Source organism: Ischnura elegans, chromosome 6 (assembly GCF_921293095.1).
Source record: "Ischnura elegans chromosome 6, ioIscEleg1.1, whole genome shotgun sequence".
Classification (NCBI taxonomy): domain Eukaryota; kingdom Metazoa; phylum Arthropoda; class Insecta; order Odonata; family Coenagrionidae; genus Ischnura; species Ischnura elegans.
In genome coordinates this window covers 122,184,951-122,197,004 of record NC_060251.1, presented here as the reverse complement: position 1 = coordinate 122,197,004, position 12,054 = coordinate 122,184,951, and the positions used below count along the sequence as shown (strand labels likewise).

The 12,054-nt window shown below is 42.4% G+C and overlaps 1 protein-coding gene across 1 annotated transcript in view; it reads left to right on the top strand.

The window, feature by feature from the left end:
• LOC124160086 (solute carrier family 22 member 13-like) overlaps window positions 1-12,054 on the top strand; it is a 48,921-nt gene that overhangs the window by 18,198 nt on the left and 18,669 nt on the right. Inside the window, exons 2-3 of the mRNA XM_046535806.1 lie at window positions 7,857-8,064; window positions 9,715-9,976. Coding sequence (XP_046391762.1) covers window positions 7,857-8,064; window positions 9,715-9,976 — 470 coding nt within the window. The remainder of the gene's footprint in view (window positions 1-7,856; window positions 8,065-9,714; window positions 9,977-12,054) is intronic.

Here is a 12,054-nt window from a genome sequence, read left to right as displayed (position 1 = left end):
GTTCGAAATAAATTCTTACTCTCCTTCCCTAGATTCTTCAGATGCTCACTCAGGATACATTGTCCTCGCACACTGCTTTCCTGGCCTTCATATCACGAAGGGCTCTCTTGATTTCCGCATCGAAGATACCCGGCCAAAGATTATCCTCCTCCACTGCACTTTCCTCATCAAAAATCAATTTCTCCGGCCTGTTCCTTACTTCATACAGATCCTCCACGTATTCCCTCCATATACTCTGTACCTCTTCGCGCTCGGTTAGCATCCTTCCATCTTTAGCCTTAATTTTGGACACGGCTTATCCTCTTTTGCTGCCCGATAGCGACTTAACTTTTTAGCGACCATTTTTTTACCGACCCCGGCGTACAACCCGCGCCTACTTCTCCATCCTTCTGCAACTTTTCCATTTCCTCACACTGTCTTTTCCACCAAGCCTCCCTTGCACTCTTAGTTTCACGTCGTAATCGATTATTTAGTTCCTTATACATTCTTTTGCCCTACTCTGTGTCCACGTTCTTTCACTTCCTTCTCTCCTCCATCTCTTTTACCACTGTGTCCGTAACCCAAGGCTTCTTTATCCTTTTGCTGTCTATGTAGCCAATTGACTTCTCCGCCGCTTTGACTATTCCCGTTTTAATATTATTCCACCCTTCCTCTACAGTCATGTGTACTTCTAATCTTCCGGGTACTATTGCCCACTAATTACTGATATTCCTTCCTCATAGTCCCCTTCAGCGCTTCTGCATTCCATTTCCTCGCCTTCCTAACTTTAATTAGCCTTTTGAATCTTATGTTGCATTTCATGAGCGCTGGATTGTGGTCTGAATCCGAATCCGCGGAAGGGAAGCTGCGGGAGTTTTTCACACATTTCCTATACCTCTGTCTTACCATGACATAATCAATCCCCTTACATCCCCTGAACTTTTCTATATGTACCTTTGCCCTTTGTGATGAGTGCTGTTTACGGGGAAGTTAGAAATGAATAAATAAATAAATGAAGGAAGGAACCTATGTAAAATTTAAAAATAAATAATAAATTTGAAGAACCTCTGGTTATCCAATATCCTATTGAGTACACGGGGAAGAGCGTGTGGTAAATGTGTAACAGATATGAGTAATCTATGAGTCAAAGTAGAACTGAGGGTATGATACGCATTTTAAAAAAGCTAGAAGTTCTCGTGGAAATACCCATTTAAGACTGTCCAAGTGTCCGCTCCGCGGTGTCATAAAACGACCGTTTTCGCAGTAGAATCCTGGGGGTCAGGGATCGGAGAGTAAAGAAGGTATGAGTCTCAGCTGGTGTCTTTCTGGTAGGTATTTTTGTCTGAGTCCCAGGAAAACCACTCACTTTTTCGAGGTTTGAACACTTTTAATAGAAGCATGGTCTTTGATCGTATCCAAAGAAAACGAAATGAACTTCAATGAAACGTGCACTTACCTCGGCTGAAAAACCTCCAGTGTATTCACCATAGACCATTTGAGAATCGGTATATTGAAGCAATACATAAAAACGGTGAATGCTGAGCATTAAAACCCATACAGTTTCAATAACCTTACCGCGTCGCGGCTAATCCAACTCCCGACGCGCGGAGACGAACCTTGCCGCGCGATCGAAAAATCAATGTAATTTCCGGCGTCGCAAACTTATTTCACAGATAACTGCATAATAACCTCAAGAAATCTTCAAAAAATGCTCTCATATAAATTACTCCGCGTGACTTTGCCGTAAACCCATTTTAAACTCTAGCTAAATATAAAACTTTGTCGAAAAACAGTATCCGCCATTTTGTAACTGCACGGTAAGAACTAATCCATAATATTCTTTTAGATTACGGAAACTTAAAGAAAAAATACCATGCCAACATTTTATGTGGTTTTTTTATTCCGCAAGAATCCACCTATAATTTCACCATCTACTTACTTTAGAAGATTTTCAGAGAAAATTGAAGACGGGCGTTTTTATGGAAATTTTCTCACGTTTGAGCATCTGTATCTCAGTAAAGTGAGGAATCTTTGTCAAATAAAGTGCAGATCTATAAATTTCAATCATTTTTGAGTATGCCTGCGAAGTTTCAAGTTTATAACTCAAAAAAAGTCATTTTGTAATTTTGCCCGGCTTTTTCCGATTTCCGCCCACTGTAGAGCGGCTAGAAAATTGCCGCTCGTATTGTAGCCACTACTGCCGCTCACGTGCCGCTCAGGTTGCCGCTCGCCGCTTGCCGCTCGCCGCCCGCCGCTCGTATCGTAACCGAGGCCTTACAGTGTATTGATGAAGGCAGGGCTGAAAAAAAATCCGTAACCATAACAATAAATTTTGTAATAAAATGTGAATAATCTATATATATAAAAGAAAGTCGAAAATCGTGTGATGATTTTCTCATGGTCAATTTAACGTGCTATGTTCACGAGTCGATAAACCATCCTCTGTATTTCTTCCTTCGCTTCAAGTGCGTAGCTAGGATAGGGGGTTTTGGACGCAGCTAATACCACGGGTCTGTAGGGTATAGAAAACTCGCTAAGGTAAGCGGGAAGTGTGGGGGAACTTCCCTCAGACATTTTTTAAGATAAATGGTTCAAAATAGTGGGTTTTGCGGCTGTGTGAATAGTTAAATATGTTTTGTTTGTTAGTCATCCGTCCCCCTAATATTAATAACAAAATCTTTCATTAAAAAATTCTCTAAGCTCTTGGGGGAGCGGGGGGTTATCTCCCAAAACCTCCCCTCGCTGCGTCACTGCTTTGCTTCGCTATATTTATTTAGCTTCATCCGCTTCATCTTGCGCCTGATAACAAAACAAAAACTATTGTTTATCAGAAGGTGCTTGACGCAAGACATTAAACCCGAATGTGTAGGGCTCACCGTGGTGCGTTTACGCATGCAGTACGTTTACGCCGTGCTCCGATCCACCCTATGTAGATTCAATAAAGAAAATGTCTCTATACTCATTTACGTAGTTTTATTGAATTTGTATCCTTATTTTATTATAATAAATTAAACATGATTAAAAACGATACAGCCGCTCTTGATTTATAAATGGTGTAAGTAAACTGTAAGTTCATTGATTGTTAGGCGGTACGAAGTTCGCCGGGTCAGCTATTAACTTATACAGAGTAATACTTCACATGTAAAAAAAGTTAAGGAAAGTGCGTTTCGGCGCTACTAATTTTGCCATGACGTCACTGAGAGGAAGGAATAGAATAAGATGTCTAGATAGAATAAATGGGAGTAGGCCTTGTGATTTGAAGAGGGAGGAAGTCCATAATGGGGTTGGAAGCTCCCAGAATACTTCGCAAATACTCTATCGCTACCGGAAATGGCGGAATACTTAAATAAGCATGTCTTTATCTCTCCCGCGAGACTAGCTGCTTGGATATCCTAATGAACATGTTCGTCAAATGCCCATTTCTAAATTTTAATCTTAAAATACACGTGTCCTTTACTGCATTATTAGCATTGCTATATCATTTGTCGAAATAAATATCCTTCTCATCTTGGCCGTTACTTTAAATGGGTTTAATGCGCGATTCAGTTAATCGCTTGTTTTTATGTTATCATTCGTCTCATCATTGCAGCCCGACTCCTGTTGTGGTTAGAAAAATTAAACTATGCGTGCCATAGTAAATTATTTTCAATTAGAAACAATTTTCAAGCGTTCAGGGCCGTCTTGCGTTCTGTCCGTGATATCAGCCCTGCGTTTCGCGATGTTATTTTTTTTCTCTTCAAGGCGACTGTCGAAGAGCGAAGGAGGGGTGGAAGGGGGAGTCCTTGTGCTCCAATTGTGCGTTAATCTCATTTCGAAAAACGGGATTTTCCCCCAAGGGTAATTCCCACCTTTCACTGCGGCTCACATCCAGCACGTGCGAGCCAACCCACTCGCAGCCTTCGTTCGGGAAGCGCACTCCGGAACTCTCCGTTTCCGAATTTCGTTCCTCGTCTGTTCGAGAGAAGTCTGCCTTGTAAGTAAGGATGCTGCAAAAACTTCCAAACAAGGCACTATCTATTCTGCTAATATTTGGTTTGTGCCGTAAAATTTCATGCTATAATTGTCGTAGCTATCAATATATGACTACTGATGGCTAATGATGCATTTCACGTATTTTCTATCAAATGCATTAGTAGGTCGTTCAAAGAAATAAGTCAATCGTGAGGTTATTTACTTTACCATTCCTGTGTTTTCCTCCCTCGGATACAGTAATCCATTTATCTTTTAAACGAAAGAGAATTGACTCGTAAAGTAAGCACTGCGAATAAATAAAATTGTTCATGTTTTTCCTCGAACTCTGTCCCAGGAATACTGTAGCAATTGAAAAAACCATTTATTGATATCTGGTAATAATTGCCAAAAATTCCATCTTAAATACTACTTAAAACTTCCCAATTGCAGTAATACTTTGAATGTTACTAATTTGCGCATGCCATTCGACAATCTATATTTAAGTTAAACTTTATTGAAGCGTACAATTGGAATAGGCGCATTTCGTGCGAGTGCGAGTGTGGCGCCTCTGTCGTCGACATCTCGCATCGGACCCTCTCATCCACTGCACCCTCTCAATGGGTTCATTTCATACCCAACGTTCATTTGCTCTCGATTATTTGACGACTCTTTCGTATTCTAAATGGAGTGCAGCAATCAATGCAAAGGTTACTTTCATTTCTATCCGTCAAATAGTATTCGAGTAAATTACTTCCATGAGACTCCCAATGAAATTTTAATTGCAAGGCATCTGTCGAAACTTCCTATGGAGATGCGCGACACGAATGCTAGCTCAACAGCGGTACGAGCATTGGAAGCACACCAATGATGCGTTTAAAAACACTTTTTCTCCCGAGTCCAAAGGCATCCAAAACCTCAATTCCGAATTCGCAAATGACAATGAAAAACCGAAAGTCGGTTAATACTCAGAAACTATTAAGCGTTTTGATATTCTATTTGAGATAGCAAAGACATTAAAAAAAAGCTTTTAGCATGTTGCGCATCAAATGCACTGTCGTGCGACGATTGCAAAACATTGAAAAAAAGAAACTGGCTTTTCCGAAGTGTACCTCTGACCTCAGCCTTAGCGCCTCCCATCAAATAATGACGCCAACATCATTTCTGCACACGCAGGCGGTAGATCCGAGCCAACGCACGCATTTCATCAGTCAGAGGCATTAACCAATGCATTCAACCCGGAGAAAATAAACCTTACGGAAGGGAAGTGCCAGCCACCGATATTGAGTATAAGATGTTGGTGTAATAATAACAGTAATAATACATAAAGTCCCTGAAATAAAAATATAGAAGAAATGATAAATGGAACAGTCTCGAAGATATTAAAAGAACCTGGAATAATAATAAAAAACAAATAAAACTTAGGATTTTATCGATAGACCCCAGAAAATAGCTGCTTGCAGCAACCAAAGTCCTCTATATTACCTTTTAATAATTACGAAGAAGAGTCGCAGTCGCCATTGTTTGACAAATCACTAATGGCGGACGGTGTAGAAGCTTAGGGTTCGAGACGAGTGGAGTCCGTTCATTCTCAATATTTCTATTGAAAACGAAGAGAAATGAGCAATTTCTGAACAAAAATTCTAATAATTCCATAAATGAGTTTCACTCTATTTCCGACGTAAGTCTTGGGTCTTAATAGGTCTGGAGAACTCTAAACTCTTCTCGTATGCCCTGCGATATTCATAATTTCAATGAGCCTCAATTAAAAACATGATAACTGCCCACTTGCCCGTAAGATTCGTGAGCAACAATGGCGCCTTTCTCATGGTGGAGTTTCCTATACGACGACTCACTTGATGACGGAGTGTAGTTAAAGAGTGCAATATAGAGGAGTCTGTCAGCTACCACCACTCAGTACAAAGAAGGAATAGCCATTCAGCAGCATCATCCATTCACATGGGGCTAGGTGGAGAGGGGGAAGTGGTGATTCTACGTTCGTATATATCCTAGAGTAGCACGTAAGCCTTCAGGCGGTCGGAATAATACGCGAGCGCTGGTGGATTGCCGTGCGGAACATGGATCTCCTTGAGAGAGATGGAATGGAATGGGATTGATTGGTTCCGGAAAGGGGTCGCTGTTCGGGGGAAAGTGACGACGGGTTGTCGTGGAGAGAATGAAAAGGTTATCCTTGAATGAAAATTGAAAAATGAGAATGAAAATTACGAAGCTGCTTGAATAGGGATTTCATTTTACGTGCGTATAGGTAAGAGAGTTTACTGCGGTAAGTTTTCTTTCGATGAGCTTCAGACCTGCTTTAAATTAGATGACATTTACTAACTCAACCCTAAATATTTAGTAAGAAAGAGATAATTATTAATAAACTGCGCTTCCGGGAAGTAATGCCCCTACCGCTCAGAGTGTTAGCTTGAGTGGTGGGTGGTGCGTTATTCATTATTCGTTCATTGCTTTTACGTGATCATTCACTCTCTGCGAGATTTCACGTCGACATCCTCTTTTCTATGTCGCCAGTAGTTCGCTATTCCCACGTTTAGTGAGAGAGATTGATGTAATTGGCTTCCTTTGGAAAATGTTATCATCCGAAGAATCGTCGGCCCTCCGTGGTTCATCAGCAACCGGAACCTGCGAAAGGACCTGAAGATCACTCCATTGCTGCACTGTCTGAAGAGCTCTCTTCACAAAGTCGCTAAGTCACTGCCCTTAACAAATAACGAACTAATCGCTCATCTTTGGGATTACAACCTTCCTGGCAAAACAAAACACAAACTCCCAAAAACCGCTTTCCTTCCTTCCCTTCCCCCTAATTAATTGATAAACGGAACTGCCATGACTCACATCTAGCCGGAAACCATAAAAATTGAAACAAGCAGTAGACAGCCCTTGGCTGGGAGCTACTGATACCATAAATGAAGTGAAATACGTTGCGGGCGTGCGTGCGGGATGTAATTGGCTTCTGAAACTGTTTAAAAGATACCGTAAAAATATATTGAGTAGACAATAACCGTTCCAGTAGGAAAAACGGTTCATCAGGGGAAAAAAGTTGGTTCAGTTGACTGGACCGGAGCACCGAAGTCGTGAACGGTTTTCTTCATATCCATGAGCCGGTTCAGGATTTCACGGTAGCGCAAAGCCGCAGACCGACCGGTCGGTCGCCTTCTCGCGTGATCCGAGATAGATGGCGCCTGGGACTGAACGACAGCCTCACCCCGAACAGCGCCTCTACCGGTCACTTTGCAATGTAATTGGGATCGGTGTCATCGGATCTCCGTCAAAGGGGACACGGCCGACCACACGTCGCGCTCCGATGCCTCCATCCACTGCTTTATAAAAAAAAATAGGATTAAAAAAAAGATTCCCAGCAAATGGAGAGGCGCCATCATCTTCAATTTATTCGAAAATTCGGCTTCATCTCTCGTGCTACATTAGTCTTTGTTGTCTCGCCGAGAGAACGGGAATTAAACAGTTTTACTCTCGTGAATGTTTCAAGTCCGGCTTATTGAATGAAGTTCGGCTCCTGTAATGATTGTAATCTACAATAGGGGCTCTTTTGTCTTATTTAAAGGAAAAATTCGAAATATAGATGCTTAAGTCTTCAAAAAATAGTAAACGGTGAAATTACTAGCATTCTTTGCTCCCACTATCGGGAATATACCAAAAAATTGGATTCCCTGAGGACGATGGGCGCGTTGCACATCGAAAAGTTGGGAGGACCTCACCCGGTTGGAAACCCGAAAAACCTCTACTCTGAATGAGCTGCTTCCGATTTTGTTCAAGTAGCCTAGGTCGGTCACGTGTGTTTGCTCCTTGCCCTGGTCGATGATCTCATTCGGCCTCCAGCATGGGGTCTCACATCAGAAACATGTGCTCAAGGGTGACGTGGTGTATTTAATATATATGATGCATTGCAGGAGGGCGCTGGCCATTCCAAGGAAGGCTGACGGCTCCTTCGAGCAGTGTCGCATGTACGGCGTCAACTTCTCGGCGCTGGCGCTAGAGGGCGCCTCCGTGGATGAGCTGCTGCTGCGGGGTCCGGATCCAGAGTGGCCGGTGGCGCCATGCGGACACGGATGGGAGTACGACCACTCGGAGATCCCGTACGCCACCATCACCACCGAGGTAAGCATCCACAGTGGCACCAACACTGCACCACTTGTCATGGAACTAATTGGAGCTGGAATCATACGATCCACCCCAATTATAGCGCCAGCGTTAGCTCATATGATGACCGATGATAAATGATTGTTTCACGCTATCATTTTCCGTCCATCGTCACACGCGTGTCTTTTTCCCTCCCTCGTCTTTCAGCACGGCTCCTAAAGGGAGGGGGAGGTTTTGGGGGATAAACCCCCCTCCCCCTAAGAGCTCAGAAATTTTTAAAAATTAAACCCATTTTACTTGATTGAATTAATATTATCTACTTATAGAGTTTTGTAAGGATTTATAAAATATCCGTCAGAAATTCGTAAAGCTCACTATTTATCCTATTTTTTTCTCTGGGAGCCCCCCCCCCCCCCCCCCCACCTCCCGATTACCCTGGCGGGTATGCCATACCCCCAGACACCAACGTATTAGTAGCGCCTGAAACCCCTCCCAGTCTTATTTGCTGGCTGCTCCCATCAAATAATACACCTCGTAGCACAACTATCCCGAATGTTCCTTCACTCGAGGAGAAGTCATCTGTGTAGCAGGGGAAAATAATATAGTCACTGATCGAATTCACTCGCATTGACGATAGTTTTGCATTATAATTAGTTTATAAACTAATAAACATTTGCCGAAATAGCAACTTGTTTTCCACGCGCCGGCGCGCAGCGGCTTAAATAGGAATTAAGGCTAGGTGGCGCTTTAGAAAAGTCGTTCAAAATGCACATGGCAGAAAAGACTTGAAAATTACATCCATTCTAGCAAAACTCAATATAGCTCTAGCAAAATTCTCCCTTTCTTTCGATAAAACCGACAATGCACTACTGAAAAACCTCTGGGACTGCCAACCTCCATTAAAACCCAAACACCGCCAACGTAAATGTGCCCTAATTAAACCATCCCATATTCTTATTCCATAGCCACTTTCAAAGCTTTTTTATGCCAAGTAATTAAAAATATGATCTAATAATTGCTTGAAACAAAAAACTAGTGGGACGCCCAGGAGACAGCTAAAATCAGCCGGGAACTGCAGAACTAAAACATGTGAAAAGTACTTGGGGGGCAATGAAGGCACATGGTTAAGGCTGCCGGTCAAAGGGCTCGAATCCCAGGAAACCAAAATAGTAATCAATGAAGTAACTAAGCAACCTTTTATGAGTGCGATGTAATATAGGTACATATTGTCCTGCCATACCTTAAATGCATGAAATTCACTGCCCTTGTTCCAGGGTGAGCTCTAGCCAAACCTTCCAACTCCAGATCTATCTATCCATCACCACTTATAGGTTAAATCATGTGTGTGTCGTTTCCTTGTTTTTAATTTTAAGCACTTAGAAAATATGACTTTTTGATGAACTTTGGCAAACACGTAAGTAAATATTTTTTCATGTAAACCAAATTATATTATTTTGACCTTTTGACTTCACATTGTGGGCCTCAAAGCAAAATTTGACGCTGCATCATGAGGTTTTAGATAAAAAAAATTTCGAGGCAGAAAAAGGTATGAGAATCTTATAATTAGTGAAAAGGTCATTTACTAAGTAGGTTTCCAAATGGATTGATATAAGGGAGTGTATTGCATTGTGCATCGGGTATAATGGTATTTGTGCGTGGCTATTGCAGATGGACTGGGTTTGCGACCGCTCCGGCTTGCCTCCGGCCGCGCAGTCCAGCTTCTTCGTGGGTGCCATTGTTGGTGGTTTGGTGTTCGGATGGGTGGCCGACCACTACGGGCGCATCCCAGCACTCGTGGGCACCAACGCGGTGGGCGCCATTGCTGGCATTGCCACCGCTTTCCTCTCCACGTCCTTCTGGGCATTCTGCGCGCTTCGCTTCTGCGTCGGCCTCGCCTTCGACAACTGCTTCACCATGATGTACATCCTGGGTGAGCCCATATCTCTATCTCCATTCCATCAGCCATTTCTCCGCTATTTCCCACCGCAAGGCATTGCTTGCGATTCGTTACCCACCATTAGTGTATTCATAATATACAAATTATTTGGTTCTAGAAATACCGGTTTAGACGAATGGCATTGGTCATTTTATCCTCATATGAGAAAGGCCAGATTGGCGCCCATGCGATGCCACTCCACGTGACGTCACAGGGACCTAGTTTCTATACGAGTAGATAGGAGTTTTACAATGTCTGAGGTTACCAATGCATGCATGAGGCATAGACTTCAGGGAAACGTGTATTAATAATCACCTATTAAAACTGCCTAAAGTCGGAAAGTTTCCTTCGTTTTATAGGGTATAAATAATTCTTATTTAAGCCAAGCGCTACCAGCTAGCAGGGCACTCTGCTACCTGCTAGCATCCTGCGTCGTATCAGCGCTCAAAGCCTCGCTCCAAGGTCACCTCACATGCGGCAGCGGGAACCAGAACGATATGATTCCTGGCATTCATACTTAGCCATCGCGTTTTCGCGCGCTTGAAAATTTTTACTTTTCATTTAATAGCGAGAAATAGATATCGTCATTCGAAAATCTAAGAGCGTGAAATAGGTACTCCAGGAGCAATAATCTTTCAATTTAGGCAATAAAAAAATAATAGGAAGCCACCCTATTCTTCAGGACGATAGTTTCGCCGGGTGGCGTTGCAGTCGGCTTCCTCAGCTCGCTGAATTGACCTTTGTCTACGTCATTTCCGTGACCTCAAGAACCATGCTGCTACGCCGTCGAAACTATCGAAAAAGGGAGGAGAGGACGAGAGAGATTTTACATCTTCACTCACATGAACCCGCGGAAGCTTCCACGAGGAATGTGAGAACCGAGGGAACTATACGCAGAGACATCTTACATGAGATGCGGAAAAGACAGAGGTGTGTTATGACAGGGAGAGTAGGTGGAGGGGAGGGGATGTTGGAAACAGTTTTCGAGTAGATTCTTTAGGGTCTTTAGAGACTTTAGGGTCGGAGAATGTCTGAGGCGGAGAGGATGAGAATAGGATTTATAGGCATAGAATGAAAGGGAGTAGGCCTTGCTGTGAATCAGAGGCCAAACTAGGAATATTCTTTAGGGTGGAAGAGTCCCCCCCTAGTGAATGGGGGGGGACAGTCGGTGGAAATTGGCGATGGGTGATTTATTAGAAAAACATATCTTATGTTAGAGAGAGTCAATCATGAAGTAAAACTTATTTTTGGGGCTGCACATTGTAAAATATCATAAGCCATTTAAGAGATAATATTTTCAAATCAATATTGAAAAGGGAACTCAAAAATGGCAAGCTCGACTGCCTGCATGGCATAACATTAAAGGTCCTAGTATCTTAAATATTATTCCATTCAGACAAAGCCAGGGATGCCGACTTACAAAAAATATTGGGGGGGCCCAAGCCGAGGATCTTGCCCCGGGAAATTTTATAAGTAGTGAGTTTTTAGTTTTTTAAGCATTTTAAAAGAGTCATATGATCAACATTAGAACCCTGATAACTCGAATCTCGATATCTGGACACTCCGGGGAAAATCGAAAAGCCTGACACATTTTTTCCTCACACCCATAACGAATTTTTGAGGAGGCTCAGGCCCCATGGAGTCGATGCCACTGGACAGAGCTAAGCTTAATCTAATTATTTTTATTGTAACTACATAGATAGGAATGAAATTTTTTTCCTTTGAGGCCTCTTTGCCTCAATTCGACATCATAGGCTATCAATATAAGAAGTAAAAAAATTTCAATGCTGCTCAATGCTCTAAATACCATAACTAATACTAATAAGTGAATTTAAACAAAGCCTGTAGTAGCTAGTCGGGTAGCTAGCAGGCAAACATGATTGATTACTTCAATAAATAAGGAAGATGATGACCATTCCATTTAGAGCAATATCTGAAAAATTCTTTTGACTGTTATTGTTGAAAGAGAATGAAATGTTAACATGGAGTTTTGACAGCTCAAACTTCATATGCTATTGTTTCCGAGCGCAAAAATTCCATTGAACTCTAGTTTCAAGTTGGAATTTTCCTCT